The sequence below is a fragment of the Ctenopharyngodon idella genome, chromosome 4, assembly GCF_019924925.1.
Source record: "Ctenopharyngodon idella isolate HZGC_01 chromosome 4, HZGC01, whole genome shotgun sequence".
NCBI lineage: Eukaryota > Metazoa > Chordata > Actinopteri > Cypriniformes > Xenocyprididae > Ctenopharyngodon > Ctenopharyngodon idella.
Genome location: NC_067223.1, coordinates 2,528,934 through 2,555,572, shown reverse-complemented (window position 1 = coordinate 2,555,572; position 26,639 = coordinate 2,528,934). Strand labels below are relative to the sequence as shown.

The window sequence follows — 26,639 nt, the reverse complement described above, 5'->3', positions numbered from 1 at the left end:
ATGTTGAAGTGCTTGGGACATGGCTTTTAATGGTGAGACTGTAATCAGGCTCTCAAAAATAATATAAAAATTTTAATTTAGATTTATCGGCCAATATATCGGTTATCGGCTTTCTAATATAAAGAATTATCAGTTATCGGTATCAGCCAAAATTTTCACATCGGTGCATCCCTACTTTAAACTGCATAAATTGTAAGTTGCGAACAATTCACAAATCAGTTCTTTCAAACCATCCATTTTAATCATCAGTCGATTGTTTCATTAACTGTTTTAAAAGTTACAGGTTTATATATATATATATATATATATATATATATACAAATACACACTTAGCCCAAATGGCAAGCAATAACATGACAATGGCAATGTGTGTCTGTGTTTCTGGGTTAGAGGAAGTGTTTCATGAAAGTAATAACTGCTTCCTACACCAGTGCCCACCAGAGAACTGTCTAATACCAGCCATGAAAGCTTTGCTCCATTTTGTTGCCATGGTGCATCCTCCCCCACACACACAGGAAGTGATCTATCCTTATCTGTGGGTTAAACCAGTTGAGTTCCTCATCATCTCCCCTCTTCCTCTCCAGCTGAAGTCATCCATCAAACATCTGTGTGTGTTTCAGCTATTAGATTGCCTCTTCTTTCATTTACAGCAGTTAGAAGCACGATAAAGGCTTCAGGGTTGCTGCTTTGACTGTCTGGGGGTTTCGGGCTGTTTTGATCTCAGTTTTCTTTTTTATTAACTAAATCTTAGCCATTATCTTTCAGTCTTATTACAAACCATCCCATCATTAATTTTTACTGGGACAATGATTTAAGGGATAGTAATTCTGTCATCATTTACTCACCCTCAAATTGTTCCAAACCTTGTACTTTACAAGTCCACTCCAGAGTTTTCGAGTTTGCATATATTGATTTAAACAGTTTATAACAAGTTTTTTTTTTTTAGATGAGAGATTATTTTTCAAATTAATACCCACTAAATTGGAAACATAACAATAAGAAATTACCATATCAGGTCAATATTAGCAGTTTGTAATCATAATATCCATATATGGCACTTATTTCATACATTTGGTTCTAAGCCATGTTACAAAAGTATTCAACAGTTACTAGGGGTGGGACGGTTCACTGTAAAAAAAAAAAAATCGAACCGTTCAGTTCTCCAGAATCTCCACCAACGGTTCGGCACGCGCTTGCACCGCGGTTCATCCCAAATCTGACGACGCATCTATAATATGGTTTGTTGAAAACAACGTGTATAACAGACAGACGGATTCGGCTAATGTATGTTTCAGTCGATGGATATGCATTCTGGTTTCCCAATACGTTACAACAGCGATGATCAAAAGAACATGGACAAAACAGTCACTCGTTGTAAACAAATGTTCAATGACTTGCCGAAAGCTGTATGACCAGTCATTACGCCGTCATCATCCGGGTGTTGATAGCGCGCGAGCGCAGGTGAAACCTGAACATCTCACGTTGCTATCTGTGTTTAAATTAAACTCATTTAAAACTTGGTAATTTAAAAATTCATCCGTAAGACGCGAAAGAGAACTCGCGCGCTGTGAGGAGATTTGTGTGTACTCATCCGCGTACATGGAGAGCCGCGTCACAGCGCGCAAATACTCTTGCGCAAACTGTCTTTCAATTCTTGCACCTAAACGGACAAATTCACACAAAAATTATGTCAACATGCCTATCTTAGCGAGTATCCTAACAAACAGGTTATGTCTTAGGAGAAAAACGAGACAGACAACGCATGTGAATCAGTATCAGTGTATTGGATCTTTGAATTATGTCTTAAAGGGACAGCAGTCTAATATTCCTGCTCTCTGTGTTTTAATGTTAATCGAACGACAAAGCACGAAGAAATCACTCTTGACTGAATAGCTTTTGTAACTTCAATAATGTTTCAACTTTATTTAACTATTCAAAGAAGTTTATATACAGTGTTATTTTATATTTGATTACTTTATTCAATTTCTGTACCTGAAAGCTGTTAGATACCTGAAAAACCTGTAAAGCATTGTTTATTGTCTATTTTTTACTGAACATAACACATACCGAACTGTACTGAAACCGTGACACTAAAACCGTGATGCAAACCGAACCGTGAGAAATCTGAACCTGTCCCACCCCTAACAGTTACACAGTTAATAATCTCATTTCACTAAAAATATGAAAAACAATAGACCATTATATTGGCCATACATAAAACATTTATCAAATTATCACTATCTGTGAAGATGCATGCTGTACTGTAAGCTACAGTGTTGACTGTGTCTGCCTGCTAATGCACCACAATTTCCCTCATGAGATCAATAAAGTACATTATCTAATAAATTGTATGTAATCAATTGTAAGTACAATATCAAATTGTTTTAAGCTTAAACATGATGGTATAGTTTTGTTTATCTTAATTGAACTGACATTTTTTCCAGCGCCTTTTTTTAATGGGGGAATTTTGTTTCTTGCAGATTTCACACATGTACTGGACGTTCTTTGCTCTGGATCACACACGTTCACTTACAGCTGTGAAAGTCTCTGTTTAAATGATGTTGAGGAGGGCTTTGCTCTATATAACAGGACAGTGATGTGTGTGGTCAGCACACGCTCATGTGAAACACACAGCTCAGCAGAATGTGAGAGACGCGAGAGCATGAAAACACACACTCACCTAAACGCTTTAAATAGGATCTGCACTGATTTATATAAACTACACTGACAAATTCATCAATTATGATCAGTTAGTAATGTAATATACTTAATGAGGCAGTGATTCATGAGGCGAGCTGTGACTGTATCAAACGGTACTAAATATACCTAAACATATACTGAATATTTGCATTGTACTTCAACGTATTTCATAGAATACTGTGGTATTACTTTGGTAAATGATAATAATAAAAAGGTAGTACCACAGTACTTATGATATGTGGAATTTTCAGGAAACTGACTAACCTATTTTTTTTAGTAGTTTCCTACAGTACGGCATTCCGGATACAATGTGATTTTAAATCGGAATATTTTTGTTTTGTGGATTTTTATAAAACAAAAATAAAGTCATGAAAATCTTACTTCTCCACAAAATAATTTACGTACCAAAATATTTAAAGGCGTTCGGGACACCTCGTGAACGACAGCACGCTCAGCCAATCAACGCTCGACATCTGCTTTCTCAACCAATCAGCGCGCGTCGTTTGTGTTTATGAACAGCCCATCAGCATCAATCCTACTGCTGGGAGGCCGTCCGAGCGTTTGGCTCGCTAGGCCTCATTGAATACAATTATAAACAACTTTAGAGTAAATAAAGCAGTATTTCTCTCTGTTAGAGTTAATAAACATGTACAATCAAGCATGTCGCCCTATCTCCAGTATTTAAACTTCCTCTCGCAGCCATTCTGACTCTGAAGGGCTCAAACTGCCTCGCTAGCGCTACTTTAGCACAGCAAACACACATAACTTAACACTGATCAATATCTTCCGATCACAATTGATCAATAATACGCGTTTACCTTTGTAGCTCGCGTCCGCGCTCCGCTTACATCCCTTTACCCAATCCTGTGGTGTAAATGCGAGCGGAATACACGTATTGTCCGGCATCAGGAAGTCCGCGGTGTTCCCGCAGAAGTGAGTGAGTGCGCTCGCTATGGAAACCCCTGCAGCAGCAGCTCAGGTGCTCGCGCGCCACCCGACAAACACTGCCCACATCATCACAATGCAACAATCATACAGTAACATACCTGTCTCTTGAGTGTAGTGTGATGACTCATTTTTAGCCCTTCTGTGCATATATATTAATTTACTATAATGTATTTATAAGAATAATAATAATACATTACTTATAATGTCACATGATTATATGTATATATATATATATATATATATATATATATATATAAAAGCCTACTAAATAGTATGATAGTAGTATATTAGAGATAAGTATTATGCCCTTAAAACAAAACCACTTATGTGACAGTATATACAATATTGGCTGTTAGGAAGGGATGTTTCTGAAATGTAATGTTTTTTGTTTGTTTTTTTTAATACAATTTGTTTTGTGATTTTGATTTATTTATTTATTTACATTTTTTTTAAAAAACAATGCTGCTAATTCTTGGTGTGTTAGTTTATAAGTACCATGATGAGCTTCTTGCTTAGAACAATTTAAAAAGTAATGAGTCCATCTGGTGGCCAATATATGTAACTGCAACGCTTATTTCAACTGTTTGAACGCTTTTTAAACACTTTAGTGTAAATTGTTACAGTTTAATTACACCACTAAGTACTGAGTAATATCAATTAACAACATGCACTTATAGGGTTAGGATTATTTGCTCGTAATTATACATAATTTACTGTTATTACTAGAGCAAGTACATGTGGCGCGTAACAAGGACAGTGTTACCCACAACGTGTGTTTATGAAATCATTTACTATTATATTAGCATATAATTGATACACAATCAATAATAATAATTTAATAATGAGAATTTCACGGACCATTTGTGTAGTTTGTACTTACTGTAGTTCAGATGAATCCATCCATGAAAAGGCTTTTGTCTTCGTATGTCTTCTTGTTTTTCCAGTCTGTTGACTTTTCATTGCTTGCCTTTGTTCATGTATTATATAAAGCAGTTATTTTAAGTTTGACATCACTTCCTAAAGCACAGTAGAAGTACTGTAATTCATTGACGTAAAGAAGATAATGCCTGCCATAATACTTTGGTATGTACTATGGTAGTGAATGATTACTATATGGATATATGCCACAGTAAACAGACAGTGGCACCTTGTAATATCAAACCTGTGTTTTTTTTATAGATATGTTTACACAAAGAATCGTCCTTCAAAGTCAACCTAAAATACAAATGAGACACTGAAAGTGTCTATATTTAATAACAGATTACGTGGGGATACTCATGTGATCTGTCCTTGTGTTAATGCAGTTGCAGAAGGTGACCACTAGAGGCCAACAAAAACCGTATGTTAGAATGTATTTATTTAAATGTTCAATATTAGTGATACTCAGTACACGTACTAAGGTTTTTTTTTTTTTTTTTTTTTTTTTTTTAAATCTTAAAATGATATTTAAATAGCTGCGTATATATTATGGTAGTCTTTTGTTCACCCATTGTGTTGCTTTCAAAAATATTCACTTTCAAATATTCGTCACCTCATCAATGTTTTGGTTCATTGATTTATTTGGTAGACTTTTCCCTTAAACACCTTAAATTCTTTCCTTCCCCCCTCACTGCTTTGAATAACCTATTCACATTCCGGCATATTAGGAAGTAATTATAAGTAATTTCTGCCATTCATATATTGTTATATTGAGTGTTTTTCACCATGGCAGTGTCTTGACCAGTAATAGTGTCAAATATATGTAAATGAATACAATACACGGAAAAGCACATAATAGTTACATATTCTTCAAGGTCTTTTTCTGTAACTGTTGTACATTTGGATTTATCTTAACTATAATACAAACCAGAGGCGTTATATAGCCTATGAGATGCATCCCTCAGGTTTGGTTCGTCTTACCTGCAGCCATATGCTCGTGGTCGGATCCAGGTTTTTTCTTTCTCCATCTTCCTCTAGCTCAGAGCCAGAAGAATCTTTTTTATACCCGTCTGATGTGATGCCTCTGTGTTCCAGCAGCAGTCGTCTTTGATAAAGTTTTAATAAATAGTCCTACGTTTAGTTTTCACACACAGTGACACGGACTCTCTTAGTTCTGCTTTTATTTTTTTCTTCTGAAGTAAATCTGATGTAACGTATTTTGACAGTGTCATATCTGAAAACGCAACAAGGAACTTTTAAAGATAGGCTAACTATTGTGACTCAAACTTTTACTGCTTTGTACCTCCGATAAGGTAAAAGTTTGTCCTTAGATGTGTGTCTTTGTGGTAAAATATTGCTGCAACAGAAACCTCTTTATTTCTTCAACTCACGAGAAAAGTGCTGTACTGTTTTTCCTCCATAGAACTGCAGTTTTCGGCGGAATCTCGGAATTAAAGGGACAGTGCACCCAAAAATTAAAAATTTGTCATCAGTACTGCACCTCATTCAAAAGCAATCGTATGGTTTCAGAATACATTAAATATAGCACACAAGTGATATGGACTACTTCTATGTTCCTTTTTGTCCCATTTGCAGCCTGACAGTCGAAGTCCCCATCCAGTTTCATTGTACGTATACTTGTGCCTTCTGCAAAACATCTCCTTTTGTGTTTCACTGAAGAAAGCAAAATCATATGCATTTCGATGTGACATGAGAGTGAGTAAATGATGACAATATTTATTGTTGAGTGTATTATCCCTTCTCTGTATAATAACGCAAAACAAAATCAAGCACTGAATTCCTGACACCTGCTCTAACTGGCATTTCCAAAGCACTGGAACATTTAAGTATCATTTGACTCACTTTATAATGATAGTAAATTGATTTGGGACTCTCTGGTATCTCTGTAGGGATGCAGTGGACACATGGACAGCACATAGTGAATAGGGACACAGACAGAAGGACAGACGGGGGCTACGCCCAGAGCAGCGGTACAGTACAGAACAGTGTGACCTCTTAGTCAACACCTTGAGTTTTATGAAAGCACAAAATCCTCGACCCCATTGTTGAGTTTTTATATTACATTTTGAATCAGATTTAGTGGAAAAAAATGGGTCAATTTTTACAATTTTAACTTTTCCAGTTCTTCGCTTTGGGGTCAAATATTACAAAACCAGAAGGCCGGGGTATTTTATAAAAAGAGCACGGAACGGCTGTCCATCTACTGTTACAGCAAGTTGGGCTGCACAGAAATATACATATATAAATCTTTATGTATATTTACCATGTTTGGTGATGAGACTGAAATTAATTGCAATGTAAATAAAGGAAAAAACCAAATATCCAAGAAACAAACGGTACAGAAAAAAGAAAGTGAAAAGGGAGATAGAAAAGAGACGTGAAACACCGGAGGGTTGCGTGAACATTTGTACAACATTGGACAGGTACTGGAACACCACGCCACAGAGAAAGAGACGAGTATTAGGAAAAATGGTTTAATATCGGAGACAGAGGCAAAAAACTGCATCACACAAGAACATACATTTACAAAAATAAGTCTGACTGTTCCAGCTACACAGTTAGGTTAACAGCAAAGACAGAGAAACCAGAAAAATCTAAACAGCTAAAAGCAAAGTCCTCAAATTACTTTTATCTTGTTTGTCAAACTAATACATTTATCCACTGAAGGTGACTAAATACTTCTAAATCGTCTAATCGTCTTTATCATGGTGACTGCACAATACTTAACTAAATGAAACTTACCGCTGTTGTAAAGACTCTTTGTAAAGACAAACCGCATTACGTATTTATAAGCCAAAAGGAAAACTCCCCGACCCTCTTTCCGAAAAAGGAAATGAACCAAAGAAAACATGAAAGCAAATATCGATGTGAAGAATAAAGAAGAGGAGGCTAAAGATACCAAGCCAAAGTTCTCCTAGAAAATCTTTATATCAAAACCTAACGTTCTGGACGCCAACTAGAAATCAAACTCGGGAACCAGTCGCTGTCGGCCCCTGGCTGGGGCCGTGCAGCCTGTCGGATAGTTTTTTTTTCTTTTCCTTTAATTGCCAGTATAAAAAGTTCCACTGGTACAAAAGGCATAAGTACAATCAGTGATAGAAATAGGAAAGCCTGCTTTTTTTGTACTTTTTAAATTCCCATCCAATGACAGATTTTCAAAGTGTTGTCAAACAAACATGTATCACGCTTACATAATCCACTGAAATGCATTGACTTTGGCTTTTCTCAAGACAATACTTAAAACTATTTAAATCTTTTTAGAATCAAACAAAATGATATTAATCTACAGACGACAAGCTTTTGTTACGGCACATTAGATAAACACATACATTTCCAAAAAACTTGACGGAAGCCAAAATGCAAAGAAACTACACATCTTTTTTTCTTTAAAATACACTTGTTAAATAGCACTTAAGAGAAAGAAAGAAACAAAAGAAACAACAAACAGATTTCAGATGCGTGTGGTGCGTAAAACCCCTGAGTGAAGAGTCTCAGCGAGAACTCCTGTGAGTTTGTGCTTTACTAAACATCTAACAAATGTGTGTGTGTGTGTGTGTGTGTGTGTGTGTATGTGTGTGTGTGTGTGTGAAATTGTGCTGGCCGTGAATGCTTACCCTGTTTGTCTGAAGTTGATTGTGGTAAACGAAGTCGAACGCCGAGATGGAAATAACCGAATATCCATATTTCTGCGCTGAGCTGAGGTAAAAACACTTAAGTCGAACGGCAGTTCATTATAGAGTGATATTACATCAAGTCAAACGAATAAAATGAGGTCAAACAAGATGCATTCCACAAAAAATTTAGCATAATTATAATTCCCTACATGCCGCTTAGAACTCGGTCTTGCGAGCAAAGTTTTCAACAACTTTATGGGAGGGTTAAGCAGCAATTCTATCATCTTGACTGTTTGTACTAGGTAAGCATAAGAAGTCGTCAGTTTTAATACTGCGTGTGCTAATGCGCATGTGCTTTTGTGTTTGTGCTAGTGGTTATACTATTTGGCAAAGAGAGCAGTATATCATAAACTGACCGACTCGAACTTCCCAATATGTAACATACGCATTAAGGGGTAAATTATAGGAAAACGTATTTCCAATTACAGGCCTCAATCGTGAAACACGAACAGAGCTAATTTCCGTATAAACCATTCGTTAAACCATTCATACATAAATTATCGCAGTTGTACAAACATCAAATTTTCTTGTGCGCAACAATGCCCATAGGTCAGGTAACAGTTCAGGTACACTGTAAAAAAAAATGTAGTTAAGAAAACTTAAAAGTTTTAAGGCAACCAGCTGGAGGAGATTTTTGAGTTCTTTCAACTTCTTGTTGTATAACAAGTTCAATTTACAAGTTGAGAGAACTCAAAAATCTCATGCAGCTGGTTGTCTCAGCTTTTGATTTTTTACAGTGTAGTTTCAAGAACAGTTTGTTCATGTGCAACGATTAACAATATTTTTACACAAATTCCTTCTGCATGTGTGCGACAATACTTAAAAATGGTCATAGGTCACCCAAGAATGATAAATAAATAAATAGTTCTCATGTGCCAAAATTCTCTTTAAAATTTTACTTAAACATGTTTACGAACAAATTATACGAATTCTTTGTGCACATATATAGTAATTCACGTAAGAATGATTTTACAAAAATTTGTTCTGTTTGTACGGAAATTTATTTTTTTTTTAAACAAACGAGTTCTTTTGTTGTGTTTTAACTGACACAATTTTTTGCAGATCCAGTTTTGGCTAAAGAGAAATAACGTGGACGAATAGACAACGAACAACCAATCATAGCACACACACCTGTACACAGTCACACACACACACACACACACACACACACACCCTTGGCACACATTTTAAATGTGCAGCAATGTATTCCAGCCCATTAATACTGATCAACGTGTTAAGGCAACGGCAGAGCTTGGGTATAAAATAGTGCTATAGAGTGAAGTAAACTGGTTTGAGGGGGCTGCCTGTAAACTACGTTTGTAAACAATATTTTTTTATGGGCCGTTTGAACGATGTGTAAACGTTTACAGCAAAGTGCTACAGGCGCTATTGAACACTGCGGATCACGTTGAACTACTTTGGCATCAGGACGGAGTTTTGGTTGTTCTACGAACGTAAAATAGTCCTGATAAAGGCAGCAGAAAGCGAGACTACACTGAGACGTTTAGAATTTAACGTAGAGGAACACAGATCAGCTTTTGTGTAATGATTATGTGTGTAAAGAGGCTGTCGCGATGGCCCTGTATTATATCATGATGGTCAAAAGTTCAACGCCTGATTCACAATTCACATAAATGCATCAATATTTTGTCCCATCACACAAATTGTTCACTGACAAACATGTAGCGGATGAATTTGTCCTGTGAAATTTGGGCCTTCTGTGGCGTAAGTGGACCCTTAATCTGTGTGTGTGTGTGTGTGTGTGTATGTGCGTGTGTTTGTGTATGTGTGTGTGTGTAAGGAGAACTGCTGAGACTCAATCTCAGGGGCTCACATACACACACCTTCAAAGAAAAGAGGGTTGTGAGGTCAACCTTTAGCACAGGTGTGTGTATGCGTGCATGCGTATGTGCTTACCTGTGTGTGTGTGTGTGTGTGTGTGTATGTTTGTGTGTGTGTGTGTGTGTGTGTGTGTGTGTGTGCTTGTGAGAGTGATTATGACACATGGGCACTTTTTACATCTTTACAAATAAAGAAAAAAATAAAGAAAAGCAAAAACATGAACATTTTCAGGCAACAAGACCACAGAAGAGCAAGTTAACAACCTTTTTTAAATCTATATCTTTAAATATGAGGGTTCCATACAAAACACTTACGTAATAAAATACCCATGTTATCAAATAATTTCACAAGTAAAACACTGAAGCTGTAGGCAGGATGTACCGTCAGAATTTGGCACTAAATTCCACTCATCTTGTTTTTTCTTTATAAGAAAAAAAAAATCACATTTTGCTGAACAACATAACACATCTAAATATTGTTTCCCACAATAGAAATAAAATAATATAATGACATAGATGCTTCACAAGCCGACACTGTAACTTTTAATAATTTTTATATAGCTAATTACCCAACAAGAAATTTAGCAAAGAGGGACTCCTATAAAAAAAAAAAAAAAGCAAACAAACAAAAAAAAAAAAGGAAAGAAAAAAAAAACAATAAACCAAACAAAAAAGGTAGTAGTAATAGTACTTATGAAAGGCTTTGTCTATTGTTCAAGTAAATTGATTTTTAGTCTTCTCTTTAAAAACATGAGACAAATAAGACTGTTAGACTTGATGAAACCACGACTTTATCCACGAAAAGCACCGACGGGACCGCGGGTTACACAAACTCTGTTTTTTTTTCCTCTATACATTTAAACAGTATAAAATATAGGTCATTTCATGTGCATTTAAACCACGGATTGTCTAACTGTAAGTCAGTTCAGCAAAAGGTGTGACACGTAGGTAGCATTCCCCCCAAACAGGGCAATCTTGTGTGTGTGTGTGTGTGTATGTGTGTGTTTTTTTTCTTAATACCTTTACTACTCTAGAAAAAAGTGGTTTTATATAGACTTTAATGAGAAATCAAGCCACTTAAAATGGCCTTATCAAAAAACTTTACACTGCCTGAAAAATGTAAAAACCACGAGCAAGCTCTGAGAGATTCTAATATCGATCAGGCAGCTTTTTTTTTATTTTTTTTATTAAAACTGCGTGGAAGTAGTCTATTCGTTTAGAAACCAGCGAGGGTTTCTTACGGCAGGCCTCAAAATAAGAGTGTTGCCGACAGTAAGTCCCAACGCCAATCCCTGTATTGAACGTTCAAGTTTACTTTAAATGAATGAAAAAAAAAACAACATAAAGAGAGAGAGAGAGAAAAAAAAAACAATCTGACGAATAAAAAACAAAGAAAAAAGTCAAACGCAAATATTCGTAATTGTTTTGCCACAGGAATTTTTTTTTTTTTTAGGTTTTTTTTTCTGTTTTCTTAAAATGATGCTCTGGTTATGTTAGTAAATATACTCTGTCTCTAGAGTGTGAATGCAGCGTTTTCACATTATTATTATTACTGTTTTTTTTTTGTCTTTCCTCCCTTCCTTCCTTCCCTCCCTCGCTCCCTCCCTCACCAGTTAAATCAAAAACAAAAAACAAAACAAAAAAACAGGAAAAAAGCTCAAAATGAGGTCACATGCGAAAAATTTCAAATCCAAGGCTAAGATCAAAGTACAAAGATCAGTAAAAGGAGACCAGATTATGAGCAGGAGAACTCAGAAAGACATCAGAAACAATGACGGGACGATGAGACTTTTTTTTTTGTACGCCACGTAGACATGCTAGGCAAACGATGAGCATAGAGTCATGGAGATGAGTTCTAGGGAAGAAAACGGGAGAGGAGAGTTACACACACAGCTCCGGCACACAACTAACATCATTAAACCATGAGAACAACAAACGAACAAACAAAACAAACAAACAAACAAACAAACAATCAGCAGCAGCGCTATTAACCAGCGTTTCACCAACATCACATTAGCATTTTTAACTGTTTTCTTTTTTATCGTACAAATACACACAATTGGAATAGATTGCCAACACGTACATGTAAATGAGGCACTCGCTCACACACAGAGTACAAACACACACTCCATCTCCTCCATACAGACACACACACACACACACCCAAAAGTATCCATCTTGGTCCGATCCAAGACCGCAGATGGATTGCCGTTTGGGAGAAACTATTCAGTTTTGTTTTTTGTTTTTTGTTTTTGGAGCGTACGAACAAAAACCAAACAGTACGAAACGAAATGAAACGAAAAAGAGAGATTTTACTTATGAAGTGCCACTACTTATGACCAAAGAGAGAAGAGGAAGAGAGAGTCGAGACAGAGATATGATGGGGACGTGACAGATGGGATTGTGGGAAATGGTGAGAGAGAGAAAGGAAGAAAGAAAGAAAGAAAACGAGGGGTTTTGTACGTGATCTCGTCACACAGATTGTGTGGTTTAAGAAGACTACCGGACGAGGCTCAGGATAGAGAGAGCACGACTTTCCAAACCCAATAACTTAAAAGATAATAAATAAAGTCCTTTACTTCAGAGGCAGTAGAAATTTTGTATAAAAATAGAACTGCATTTTTTTACAAATAAAATTTACAGGCCTGTGGCTTTCTGCAATTTAAGATTTTTTTTCTTTTCGATAAACATCAAGTTTTCAGTTCCCCACCCCTTCACATAGAACCTAGAATGCTTTATTCTTTTAAACCATCGACAGATCAAAATCTTTTTTTAATGCTCTACACAAATTCAGTTGGACGAAGACCACAATTATCTGACGCGTAAAAGTCGGACTCATTTTTTTCTTCAAAAAGAAACCAAACAAACAAACAAACAAATAAAAACCAACAACTAAAAAAAACCTTTCTGACAAAAAAATGAATGAAAAAAAAAAATCACTGAACATTTGACGGCAAGTATTTGTTGAGGAAGCTGTTTAGGCAGTTGTTGCCGTTGACTACAGAGAGGCCACAGCGGGTTTAACCCTTTCCTCTCTAGTGCCAGTGGGCCAAGGGTTCGAAGGAGCAGCAAAGCCCTGAACCGACACCAGAGGCCAAAGGGCAAAGGTTAATGTGCATATTGGTGCTTTAATCATATCGGAACCTTCTCTACTTGTCCTTACAAGCCTCAGGTTCACAAAGAGAAACAAATAATACTTTATACATCGTTCCTTTCTGCTGTTGTTATCGTCATATAATGAAATAGCCACTGTATAAATATTTACTTTAAAAAAAAATCAAATAGTTTACACATGACCCAAAGGAAAAATAAAAAATACCAATAATAGCTGTTCATTCATCGCAAGTCATACAAAAAAATGGCGGAAATGGAAGCGTTCATGTGGAAAAAAGGAGACAAAATAATAATAATACTGTTATTAATTAAAAAAAGCTGAAAAGAAGGTTATGGGAGAGTGGCTCCCTCTGGTGGTCAAAGGGTGAAACTCCCCCCCTCGTGCACCCCCTCCCCCCGGAGTCCCAGTTTGGTAACCGTGGCAGCAGTGGGGACTTACCCTAGCAGTGTAACATGAGAGAGGCCCTAGTGCTAAGATCAGTACGGTTTGCTGTCGTTCTTCGAGCGCTTGAGCTGGACTTTGAGACGCTTCATGCCGATCTGAAACCCGTTCATTGCCTGAATGGCGGCCTGCGCTGACACAGGATTGTCATAACTGACGAAACCTGCGATAGAGGAAAAGGAGAAAAGGATATATGAATAGCACAATGTCTTTCGATTGTAATGAAGTCATGTTTTTGGCGTGCCATGTCCAACGCAACTAAACAACAGCATGAAATAGACCATAAATTTGAAACTAAATTAAAAAAATCCAAAACTATTCACACTGAGAATGGAGTATAAAGCCCAGGACACACCAAGCCAACGTCAAAGAACTAGCGGCGACTAAAGCTGACTGTGTTGTCGCCTCTCGTCGGCTGTATCTCGGCCAAAAGCTGCGCTTGAACACACCAAAAGGACTAGTGGCGACTGTCATCTAGCACGTGTGTTCTGCGCCTGTGTGTAAGGAAATATCTGTCTATATAAGCAGTTATCAATAGTCTATTTTCTCATTCAAAAAGGGAAAGCGAAACTAGGACTGCAAATATACAAACCGTAAACAAAGCAGCGCTTGCTTACCATTTTGAATATCAATCAAGCTGATCACTTTCTTCATTCCAGTCGGCTCATGTTATTATGAAAATATTTGCGCATTGGAATGCTCAGGTACTAGAGCTGGGACAATAAATTGATGTATCGTGAATCGAGAAAAAATTCTGGATCGATTCTGATATTTTCCAAATGTATCGCGATTCTCTCTCGAATCGATTTGAGCTTAGTTTTTAACAGCAGATGGCACTGCGTGCTTTAGAAACAGTAGTACTCTACTTCCTTCCAATTCCTTACACACACCACTTGAACCTTCTATAAAATAATCATTCATAAAGTTCGAAAAGGTTTTACAAGGGTGTTTGTAGTGGGCTGTTTACATTAATCTCACATCATAAAAGCATTCTGAGGTGCAAGTACATTCTCAGACTCATAAGCGCTCTACTTCGTGAGCATTTGAGCGTGCGGTTAAAAACTAGCCTAGAGAACAATCTGCTGTTAAAAAAATAAGCTCAGAATCGATTTGCGATGCATTTGGAAAATATCAGAATCGATCCACGAATCACTGTCCCAGCCCTATCAGGTAAGATGACGTAACATTATAACAGCCTTCTGTATGTGCCATCATGACTTTGCTTACTTTCATCACTTTCTTTTTCTTTTTTCTTTTTCTTTCTTTTCTCTGTCTCGCTGACGCCGATTCAACATGCTGAATCTGACTAGAGCAAACAGTGCAGAACACCGGAAAAACTAAGCCAAACAACGCTCAAAAACAGCCCGGCATCGCCCGACTGACGACCATCAGCTTGGTGTGTCCCAGGCTTAAGGCTCCTGAATAAAAATGCAGAACTGTATTTCAGACTAAGTGTGAAAGGGTAAATAAAAACAAATAATTAGCTGCAAATATGCAAAAAAACAAAAAAAACATTTCATTTGGCACGAAAAAAGATAAAACAATTGTGCCTCCATTTAGATCACAGAACAATTTAAATAGATATAAATATAATGGCATTTACTACCATAATTGATAGTTAAAAAAATAAAAAAAAAAGTCCTTTATATTGTTGTAGTAAACTAGTCAGTTTAATGCCAAATTAAATACACCTTCATAAGCCTTAAGTGAATAACTGTTACTGGTAAATTCTATGTTGTCATCTGTGTTCGTATGTCAGTTCATACCAAAGCACTTGCTCAGATTGGTCTGTTTGTCGATAAAGACTTTGGCAGACACTACGTTTCCGAAAGGCATGAACATCTGTAGGATGTCCTGGTCCCCAAACTCCTGTGGCAGGTGGTAGATGAACAGGTTGGCTCCTTCAGGTCCTGTTTCACACGCACAAAACATACCCGTGTCCGTGTTTAGTGAAGAACCTACAACTACGGTGTTGCATTAAGGAATGTCAATCTAATACTGAACAATTAAAAATTAAGACATTGATAAGATTCAATCTGAAACGGCCATCATATTTACTATAATATATTAAGCAATATAATTTACTATAAAATAATATAAAATTTTATATTAGAGATCAACAAATAAGTTATCTCTTAATACTTAACACTATGCTTGTACCATCCCAAATTTTTTAAAGCTGTTCATATTTTCTTGTCTTGAAAATTATTAGATGATCAGATATTTTTTTAATGAATGAATGAATGAATTAATCATTAAATTTAATACAATCAAATATTGTAATAAATATTTTTTTATTAATCATTTATTAAATATATAATTAATAATTAAAAAAACTGGAACTGAATAATTTAGAAACTGAACTTTTGAAGATGTATATATACTGTATTTTTAATTACTAAATTACATGTGAAATAGGGTTGTCAAAAGTACCGACTTCGTTACCAAGTCCAATTTAAAAATGTGACGATACCATCATTTCCCCCCCACCTCTGATTGGCCATTGTGTTCATGTGCTCAACAGATATGTCTGTGATTGGCTACAATGATCAACACTTCAAAAACGTGTTGTAAACAGATATCAATGACGCTCGTTACAGAGCGCTTATACAGAAAAACACGGGAGTGTTGAAAGCAGGCGTCTATCAGCGGATATATTAGGGATCCGCTAATAGACGCCTGCTTTCAAGCACTCCCGTGTGTATCTGTGTAAGCGCTTGGTAAAGAGCGTCATTGATGCCTATTTACAACGTATTTTTGAAGTGTTGATCATTGTAGCCAATTGCAGACATATCTGTTGAGCGTGCGAACACAATGGCCAATCAGAAGTGTTTAAACAGTGCTCAAAATGCTACGGGGAAATGCTGGTATCGTCACATTTTTTAAATTTCAGTAGTGACTTGGTACCAAAGTCGATACTTTTGACAACCCTAGTGTGAAATGTTTTCAATTGAAATATTTACTACGTAAATGTACAACCATGTTCAATTGTAGCCTCAAAAATGCAAACTCAACTTGCTTTTTTGACTTTTGTCATTGATGTAGTTCCAAATCCGCTGCGCTACTTAACTGAAGTTGAACTAGTTTTAACTGTACACTTCCAATGTAACCAATGCCCAGTGTGTGTGTCCATACCCTCTTTCTGGCTGCCCGCAGCGCTCTGTTGCTGCAGTAGGGACTGGCTGTAGAGGGTGGGCAGGGCGGCAGCCGCGTACTGTTGGATCCCTGAGTAGGCCTGTGTGAGAGCGTCCATGGGCCCGGCCGACCCGTTACTCAGGCCCGTACTGCCCAGCCCGCCGTTCAAAGCTGCCATACCTGAGAGCATGTGAGCAACTTTACATAAAACCCAACAATAAAGAAAAAAGAAGTGCTCTTACTCGTTAGCATTTGGACTCAGGGTGTGTTTCTACAACAAAACACAACACGTCACACACAAAAACACACAGAACACGAAAAAAACTTAACAACACATGAACAGAAAGTAGAACAAAAAAATGCTGCTAGTCAAAACAGCAGAATCACGAAGGACACTCAAAACATCACACAGGACATTAACATATAAACGGCACCCACTCGCACATACATACACACAAACACAAGATAGAGAAGATACATAATATACTGACCAGTGTATGCAAATGAGGAGCGCGGCCTACACATGCACACTAATGACACAATAGCAGCACGAAACGATCACCACGGCGACCCTCAGACACACAGAAACATCTGACCAATCACCTTTTTAACCTCACACAGTGGAACTCTACATCTAATTATCTCATTATTCATATCAGCAATCTTGGCTGTATTAAAAAGGGGTTGTGGGGAAAACATTAAACTCTTTTAATAAAATACAAATGCAACCTTGGATCTATTAAAGGCAGAAACCCTGACTGCAGAAACAGATGCACGTGCTTCAGGGAGTAACTTCCGTAAACATATGGGCAGCATCAGTGCAGTTCAAATATCTGGGGTCATTTATACTTATGTTTTTGATATATGGAGCAACCTGGGGTCTTGGTGGTCAAAAGCACAATGGTTATGGACCAAAAGCACGTCATGTCTCACTTCCAGCAAGAATCAAACAACAACATTTGTCATTCCATCCCTGAATCTTAACTTACAGTAGTAACAAACCTCAGTACTTAAGCAGGGTGATAGAGTTCAAATGTCTGTTGCATTAAATGGGTATTAGTGTATCAGTTTGATAATCAAATAATCTGTCAATTGTTTCTTAAATTAACAAATTAATTGGATATTCCATTTTAATCCACCCATCAGATACATTATTTTTGTAGCTATGACAAAAAATTATCAGAAAAAAAGACACTTTAAACTATATAATCTCTTGTGGCAACCAATATTTATAATGTAAAACAACACAGCAAATTGTGCTAGTGTAGAAGCAGTTGTGTTCATGTACTGTGTACAGAGTATATTTATTGTTCCTTAGTGTGTGTGTGTGTGTGTGTGTGTGTGTTTATAAAGACTGATTCATGAGTATTTACTGACTGGCCTTTTGGCTTGACGGCCTGGAAACAATAAATGATGAGCGAAGTGCTTGGACGGCCAGCTCCCTCATTTATCCAGCAATAATTACAATACTGACCTTTTATATTCAATTAGACTATACAGCCTCTTAAATGAGCACTGGGAGTGTGTGTATGTGCGAGGGAGAGTAATTTGAATGAATTTAAATTGTAGGCGTTCTGTTGGAGAAAGCTTGATTTATAAAACTAGAAACCTGGCTAAAAGGTCACTGGTGGAGATAGAGATTTTGCCCGCGTGCCGACACACTGACATATACACATGCACAGGCCACAGTGATCTTTAGCTCGCCTATTCATACTAATTACTTTCTGCAACGCCCATTAGGTACATTCTAGTATAAAATGAATAGTTCTGGTCTTGAATGCTGATTTGTCAATACAGCATTCCAGTCGTGCTAAAATATACAATGTGGTAACAGCTATAATGCAAAACATCTGCTTACCAGCTACTGTGTATATCACAACACCCACAGAAGCCAACTATTAACCTTAAGGAACAGTGCCATTTCAAACCCATAAGACCCATAAGAGTTTGGAAACAATTTAAGATTTTTTAAAGAAACCTGAGAGATTTCGGTCCTTCCATTGAAAGTCAATTCCACCAAAACTTTGAAGCTTCAAAAATGTAATAAATAGATTGTAAAAGAAAATTGTGAACTAATGACATTTGTTCTTGCACGTCAATGAATAAAAACCCATGTTTAATTTGTTCATCATATAAAGCAATCTTGACTAATTGCTCAATTCTTAAAGCCCCGATATTCTCATGGCGAAGTTCTTTTTCGTTCTTCGTTACAGCAGCGATATACTGTTATCAAACATAGCTGAAAGCGAAGTTTAGATGAATATGTAAATATGTGCCATGCGCTTTCCTCTCAGTAACAAAATAAACAACAAAAATGAGAAAACAGCAAGCATTTTTTATAGAAAGCATAAGAAAAGCATCTGATGATAACAACATAGGTATGTTTGCACAAGCTCTGCAAATTAGCACTCCAGTAAAGTCATGTCACGTTTATTTATATGGCATTTTATTCAATAGATTGCTTAAAAGCAAGCAGATTTACAGTATCAAACATGAAAAACAGTGTCAGTGCCTCATTTCATCAGAAGCACAACTTCATTTTCTACTATAAAGCGGCTATCCAGTGTGTTCATGTTTTCACCCGCAGAGATCTTACCTCGATGGACTCAACACGTGAAATGAGTCCGAGAAGAGTTCCGCGTGAAAGAAGGCGGTGCCTCAGCTCACACCTCCTATTACGTTATCGTCACGGACCAATGGTAGTACGAACGTGTTTTGTAGCTGGAGCGAACTTTTCCTGAGAGTTCGCTTTGGTTAGCCATTTCGAACGCCCAAAACGAACACAAAACGAACTTCGTTTTGGCCTGATTTTGTTCAAAATTACGTCACATCAGTTCGATCTTCGACTTCGTTTGAAGCATTGGGGCTTTTATAGATTACTTTTACTTGAAATTTTTACTTTATGGATTGCTTTAAATATATTTATGTACTTTTTGAAGCTTTGGTGGAATGGACTTTCAATGGAGGGAGAGAAATCTACCAGGTTTCATTAAAAATATCTTGTGTTTCTAAGACGAACAAAAAGTTTTATAGGTTTGGAACGACATATGGGTGATTGATTGGCGACAATTTTTTTTTAACTAACCCTTGAAATGACCATTCTGTCATCGTTTACTCACCCTCATACTGTTCCATACCTATATGACCTTCTTTCTTCTGTAAAACACAAAATGATATTCTTTGTTCATTTTTCTCCATACAATGAATGTCAATAGGGACCAAAGCAACACTGGACCCCATTAACTTTCACTATATGAAAAGAACATTTTTCAAAGCATTTTCTTTTGTGTTCCACAGAAGACTGACTTGTTTTCATTTTTGGGTGAACTATCTTTTGAGTACACATGTCGGACAGCATCTTCTATCCCTTCATGGATAAGACTAGTCTAAAATCATTCAAAGCCTTACATAAAACAGACACATATACACAACATACACACACAATAGCGACAAAACAATTGCACGTCTATAGAAACACCCAGAGCAATGGTTTAGCGGTGTGTTAGCGTGTGAGAATGTGTGGAGATGTGGCCGATTGCTGCAAACACACTCACAACTACAAGGGATGGGCTACATTTGTTTTGACTTAGGAAATGAATTTTATCAGATCTGATTTGATTTAACAATGAGGCATTTTACAAATCACACACACAGTTTCAATATATTAGCAGGACTTAATGTGAAAGATTCACCCAACAAACTCTCACTGAAGCCCAGAGAGATGCCCTTGCTTTAGTTGGTGTAAGTTCAGAGTATTTAAAAAATATATATTAAAAAAAACTTTCTCTATGTGTGTGTTTGGGAGACTGCGGGCATCTCTATGAGCAGTGGGCAGCTGGTATGAGATGATGTTGTATGGATTGGGATGGAGAGGCCGATGGACGGTAGTACTCACTGTTGACGCTACCTGCTAGTGCATTTATGTTATTGAGGCCCACGGTGGCCCCGGCCAGACCCTGCAGTGTGCCCAAAGAACCCAGGGAACCCATCGCACCCGCGCTGGAGTTAGCCGTGGAACCTGCTGTGGGGAAAGACAGACAGAGCAGGAAGGAGAGACAGGTGGAGAAATGGAAGAGAGAAAAAGAGAGATGTTTGATTGTACACATACAGTCGCATATGATACTGAAATGGCTAAAGATACATACATGAAAGCTTTGGTGAAGGTGCACAGAGGGAAGGATGCATGGATGAGTGATTGATTGATTCATTGATAAATGCCAGCGCTGGGCGATATATTGAATATTCATGATATACTAACAGCAACTTTGACGGCAATATAAAATTAAGCAACGTTGTGAATATTGCAATAATTTGTCTATTTACACTAAGTGCAAATAGCATCCCTTGTTGGCAAATACTATTTACACTAGCTCTGCCCACCAATGTCTGGTTGGACCACTCAAGTTTTAAAAAAGACACATGGAATTCAACATTTGCAGTAGCGCAGCAGTAGTGAGTAGGGCTCACAGCGCGATCGACGCCGGTTCAAATCCGCCTTTTGCCGAGCTCGCATTTATTTTCAATAAAAATTTAAATAATGTTCTAAAAGTGTAAATAAAAAGCGAACAAGTGTTTAATAATATTAAAAGTGTTAATTGGGTAGAGTTAGGATAGGTTTTTATTCTCCAAATAAGGCAACATCCATTTAATAATTTTAATAAATATATAATCATTTACACTCTATTATATTATTGCATCCTGTTAATCTACAAAAATACTGAGATGCAAATAGTATCTGCCAATATAAAGTACAGATAGCATCTAATTACTATTTACTCTTATTGCAAAGAACTGATACTTTTACATGGTATAAATAGAATCTATCGCTATTTTCAGCTAGTGTAAATAACATATCGCTAAAAAAATGCTGCTATTGTCACTTAGTGTAAATAGAATATATTGCTATTTTTACTTAGTGTAAATAGCATTTACAGCTATTTGCACTTTGAGATGTAAATAGCATCTATCGCTAAGAAAATATGCTATTTTCACTTAGTGTAAATAGCACCTATTGCCGCTGCCTAATTTATTTGCCCATTAAGTTTCCTAAAAAGGGTATCATTAGACTAAATTTGCAATCCTTCCTTATCTTGTGTCAACAAAGATTTTTTTTTATATATATAGTGGCTGATTTAAACTTTTGTAATGCTGTTTCCATTGGTAAGTTTGATTCATTTTTGTGAATCAGTTGAAACAGTCTGTCAAATCAAAACTCACAATTCACTTTTCATGTATTAAAATGTTTTAGTGAATTTATTTGTAGATATAAGTAAATACTGCTGTTTATTATTGTGTATTTTTAGATACTGATGCATGCAAATGAAAATAAATGTGATTCTTCCTTGTGGAAAGTGTGGAAAACATCTATTGATTATTTACCAATTATTTCATTTTTTGCAATATTTATGTACTTCAATAATTTTTTAGTAAAAAAACCCCCACCCTATTATGACATTGAATATCATCAAAAGACTGAAAAATATTGAGGGTTTTTGTTTTTGTTTTTTTGCTATATCATGCAGTTCTAATAAAGTGGATAAGATTGATGGATGGCCATGATACTTTATTGATTCCTAAAGGAAATGGGTTAAAATTGCAGAAAAAAGAGAAGATAAGAGTCATCCACAACAATGAAGATTATTGGAATCATGAAGATGATGAAGATGATAATGTTTTCAGAAAAGAGCAATAAAATGCAAACAAAACATCCCTCGAAACAAAAGAACTCTGAAGCATATAGAACCTTATCCCTCTGCTTCTTTTGCATTTATGCAAGTTTGAAAGAAATTTTCAAGCGAGACACAAAGAAGCTAATCTAACCATAGAACCAAGTGTCACACTAATGTCTCTCCTGCTTTCACATGTCAACTTTTCCAAAATGAGTGGAGCACGGTTAAAGCCACGGAGCACAACAGCTTAACGCCACACATATCGACACACTCTCTCAAACACGATGATGATGACCATGATGGACGGTGCCAAGGAACTACGCACACAACACACACACAACATGAAAACTTAAGATAAAAGAATTATGATGAAGGACATTCAAACATCGAAGAGAATAATGAACTCGACTACAACAAATGAAGGGACAACGACTCTGTGGTGGAAATGATACCGCTATCGAAGATGATGATGATGATGATGGGACAGCCTCTGGTTACCTGGGCTGGCCAGGGCTCCCAGGGACCCTGTGCTGGAGGTCAGGGCGCTAGCGGTGGACGGGCTGGCCGAACTCTGCGCTGCAGCCGCTGCTGCTGCTAGAGTGGCCAGATTCTGCAACTGCAGAGCATTCATACCTGAAGAAAGAGAAAGCGTCAATGTCTGCGTGCATGTGTTTTGTCAATGCTAAACTAAAGGAACTACACATGTTCTACAGAATGCTCTACGAGTGCATGTCTTGTGTACAAGTGTTAGTGGAGCTGTGTGTAGAGGCATTTGGTACAGAAGATCCGATTCTATGTGTGGGCTCTGGTGCATCTACCTAAGAAGAAACTCTAAAGGTGACTCTAGATTAGCGTGTTTGGGGGCACGACTACATGCAGTGGCCATGACGCCAACACACTGCGGGAAGTGGCTCGCAGCCAAGAAGGACAGAGATTGGAAGTGGGACAAGAGAAAAAATGTACAGCATGTGTCGTATATACACGCAAAATGTATATTCTCTATACTATGAGGAGGCACACGCACACACACAGAGAGAGAAACACGTACAAGAGACACAAGAGACTTCAGAATTGCAGCATTTGGTTTGTTGTGGAAGTGCACAAGAGAATTATAGGCCTTGCCGCAAAATACCGCCCTCCTACAAGTCCAAAATTTGGTGGCGAATTCCCCATATATTGCCATGTTGGCTTGATGAAATGCGCAATGAGGGAAGATTGTGAGCACCCTTCTGAAAATTTAAAAATGGGACACCCTACAGTCTCATAGATTCCACGTACAAGTGACGGCAAGATTGAAAGCAAGGACTCAAATACAGAATCCAAAGCCATCGTGGAAAAAAAAAAAAAGACTTTGTTTTTCCAGCCTTCTCCCTTTAGACAGCAGTGGCATGTAATTTGGATTGGTCAGACAGTGCTCTGGGGACGCCACGGTTGTCTGCCCTCCCGATCCACTGAGCAAGCAAGAGAAGTGCATTAAGAGTCTAATTAGCACATCACAGAAGGTGATTAGAGGTAGGAAATCTACCTCTAATTGCAAAACAAAGCCCAGGTCAAGATATAAGGGCAGAGATGAATCCGTAACGTGTTGCAGGTCCTAAACAGCAGATTTAAAGTCAGCGTGAAATGGCTCTCAAGAAAAAATTAAGAGACAAAGTCGGGCAGGACCTGTTAAAAGTGGCCTCAATATAGGTGGTCTGAAGGAAAAGATTTGTGATGTCACCCCGAAACAAAAGTAGTTTTAGTTATTACATTTTAATTCAAGATTACGAAGGTAAAAAGTTGTAATTCTTTTGAAAAATTGTTTACAATAAGACCAGGAATGTTAAAGGTCAATTAAATAGGTCACTTCTGATTTTATGCTTTATAACTCCAAGCTTGAATAGTATAAACTATAAAAGAAGCTAGAAAAGCTGTCATTGAAGGAGAAAGTGCAGTGTTGGGAGGTCAAAAAGAGAGGTTACGACAGAAATGGACTCTGAAATTGAGGGCTTTATGACCGCCTTTGTGCTTCTGAATAAAGCGGAAAAGAAACCATTTTGAGTTTTTGGCACATAAGTGTAAAAAATGGGCATTGGGTATTTGGCACAATGTGAATTCTGTGGTTGAGAAGGGCACTTCTGCTAGTGTGTGTGTGTGTGTGTGTGTGTGTGTGTGTGTGTGTGTGTGTGTGTGTGTGTGTGTGAGAGAGAGATCCATCCATGCAGTATGTTCACACTCTCTGCGGACCGAGCGAAGAGAGAGGTGTCAGGAAAGAGGTGATGCTGGCTCTCGCTGAATGTTCATCATGTGTAATGGAGCTCCTTATGGCTCGTAACTCCACCCACAGCACAGACACAGCAGATGTCAGCTGTATATATCGGCTGCCAATCATAGACGGTTGCCAGGCGACAGATGGAGGGGTCCAAAGATTTCACAATTCAGCCGAGAAAAGTCTTCAAATCCTGTTGAGTTTGAGAGCTCCTGTCGATTCGCACTTCAAGTAGTGTCTCAAACAGACTGATATGTTTATCTGGTCATATTGAGCAGGTTTCTGGCTTGGGATTATGTAATGGTCTGCTTTGAAGTTTTTAATTTTGGGGCGTTGTGCCACTAGACAATAGAAAAGAACAAAAAAGTATAGAGGAAGAAATGAGGGATGACGCAAATCAAATTCAAACCTGCATCTCTTTCATGAGCTTCACAGCTTAACATGTCTGGAGCATGCAGCGATGTCCAACACACAGTTTCTAGTAATCCTGAAGACCTTGATTAGTTGGTTCAGGTGTGTTTCAGTATTAGAGCTAAACTCTGCAGGATAGTGGCCATCCAGGAGCAGGACTGGACAACCCCTGATCTACGCCAACCACTGGGCCATGGCGATTACTACTTTGTACTTAGAAGTTTGGTTGAGTTTGGTTCATTTGTGCTGAAGTAAAACATCAAGATGTGTCACATCCAAATTTGGCATCAGCAAAATCAAATATCACTGGTTGAACTTGGTGATACAACATATTTAAATGTACAATGTATGCACAGAACAACGTTCTATATTTTTCCATTGTATGGAAAAGAGCAGCTTGGACATGAAAAATGTCTTCCTTTCTGTTTCACAGAAGAAAATAAGTCATACATGTTTGGAATGAGCAAATGACAGAATTTTCTTTTTAGTTGAACCATTCCATTAATTCAGCACTGAAACATTTCTGTATATAATCTGTAAGTATAATAACAAACTACTTCATCCATCATGCGTGACCAACTCCCATTATTTTCCGCAAATAAACCAGTTTTATTAAAAGTCTCAACTAAGCTGTTTTTGGTGATTATATTGCCTTAAAAATGAGGTCCAGAAGATGCTATTGTTATGGTAATGTGGGAATTTTTCGCTCTTTAATTGTGTGGTGGCAGCTGCCGCTGGTTTGGCTCAATGTGAACTTCATTCTCGCTGAGAGGCTGTCACAGATGTACTGCTGAACTTAAACGAGAGCTTCCAGGACTCTCTTCATAATGGTAAACAAAAACACCACAGTCCTGCTCACCCTCTCCACAAGAGCCTACATTAATGAGGAAGCCACTCTCTGGTGTGCAAAACTGTTGTCAGGGGGAAGGCTTTAGGAGATAAAGGCACTCATCCTACACACACTGTAAGCCATTTTAGATGCTAATATGTTCTCTTTCTTTCATCCTTAGCAGCTGCAATTAGGCAAGACCGTGTGCTATAAATATTTCACTTTCCTTGAAGGCCTGGCAGCTTGATAAACAGACCACAATTAAGACCTGACAAGAACAGAGACGCACACTGGGAATGTAATGAACAAGACAACGAAAAAACACTAAAAACGGGGAAAAAAAAGAAGGAAACTGAGCAAAGAGGAACTTTCACTCAGTTTTGTTGCATCTAGCGTGATGTTGGAGGCTGAAAACTGTCAAAGAGAGAACAACATACACCTGTCTAACAGCGAGAGTACGCAGGAGCTCATTGGCAGATGTTGTAAAACACTAATCATATTCTGGAGTGCTAAACCAAGTCAGCATGAAGAAAGAATAACATATCATGATGCGTCGAAGAGGAATCCATCTTGTTGCTGAATTCTCTGCAGGTTTCTGGTGAATTTGACAGTATTTGTGACATGAACACACTGTGATAAGTGGCCTCTGTGGATAAGGGTATTTTCATTTGTACTCTTCTTTGAGGATT

General features: G+C 37.5%; 1 protein-coding gene across 34 annotated transcripts in view; it reads right to left on the bottom strand.

Annotated features, from left to right (window-relative positions):
• Positions 1-7,047: 7,047 nt before the first annotated feature.
• Positions 7,048-26,639, bottom strand: part of celf2 (cugbp, Elav-like family member 2) — a 156,984-nt gene continuing 137,392 nt past the window's right edge. For 6 of the 34 annotated variants that reach the window (XM_051891341.1, XM_051891351.1, XM_051891331.1 and 3 more), the window contains 5 exons: positions 22,961-23,095; positions 20,689-20,814; positions 16,794-16,991; positions 15,425-15,568; positions 7,048-13,821 (listed from right to left, as the gene is read on the bottom strand). In XM_051891341.1, the coding sequence (XP_051747301.1) occupies positions 13,694-13,821; positions 15,425-15,568; positions 16,794-16,991; positions 20,689-20,814; positions 22,961-23,095 (731 nt within the window). In that variant the 3' untranslated portion in view covers positions 7,048-13,693. The remainder of the gene's footprint in view (positions 13,822-15,424; positions 15,569-16,793; positions 16,992-20,688; positions 20,815-22,960; positions 23,096-26,639) is intronic. The other 28 variants (XM_051891355.1, XM_051891362.1, XM_051891364.1 and 25 more) reach the window with 16 other exon arrangements.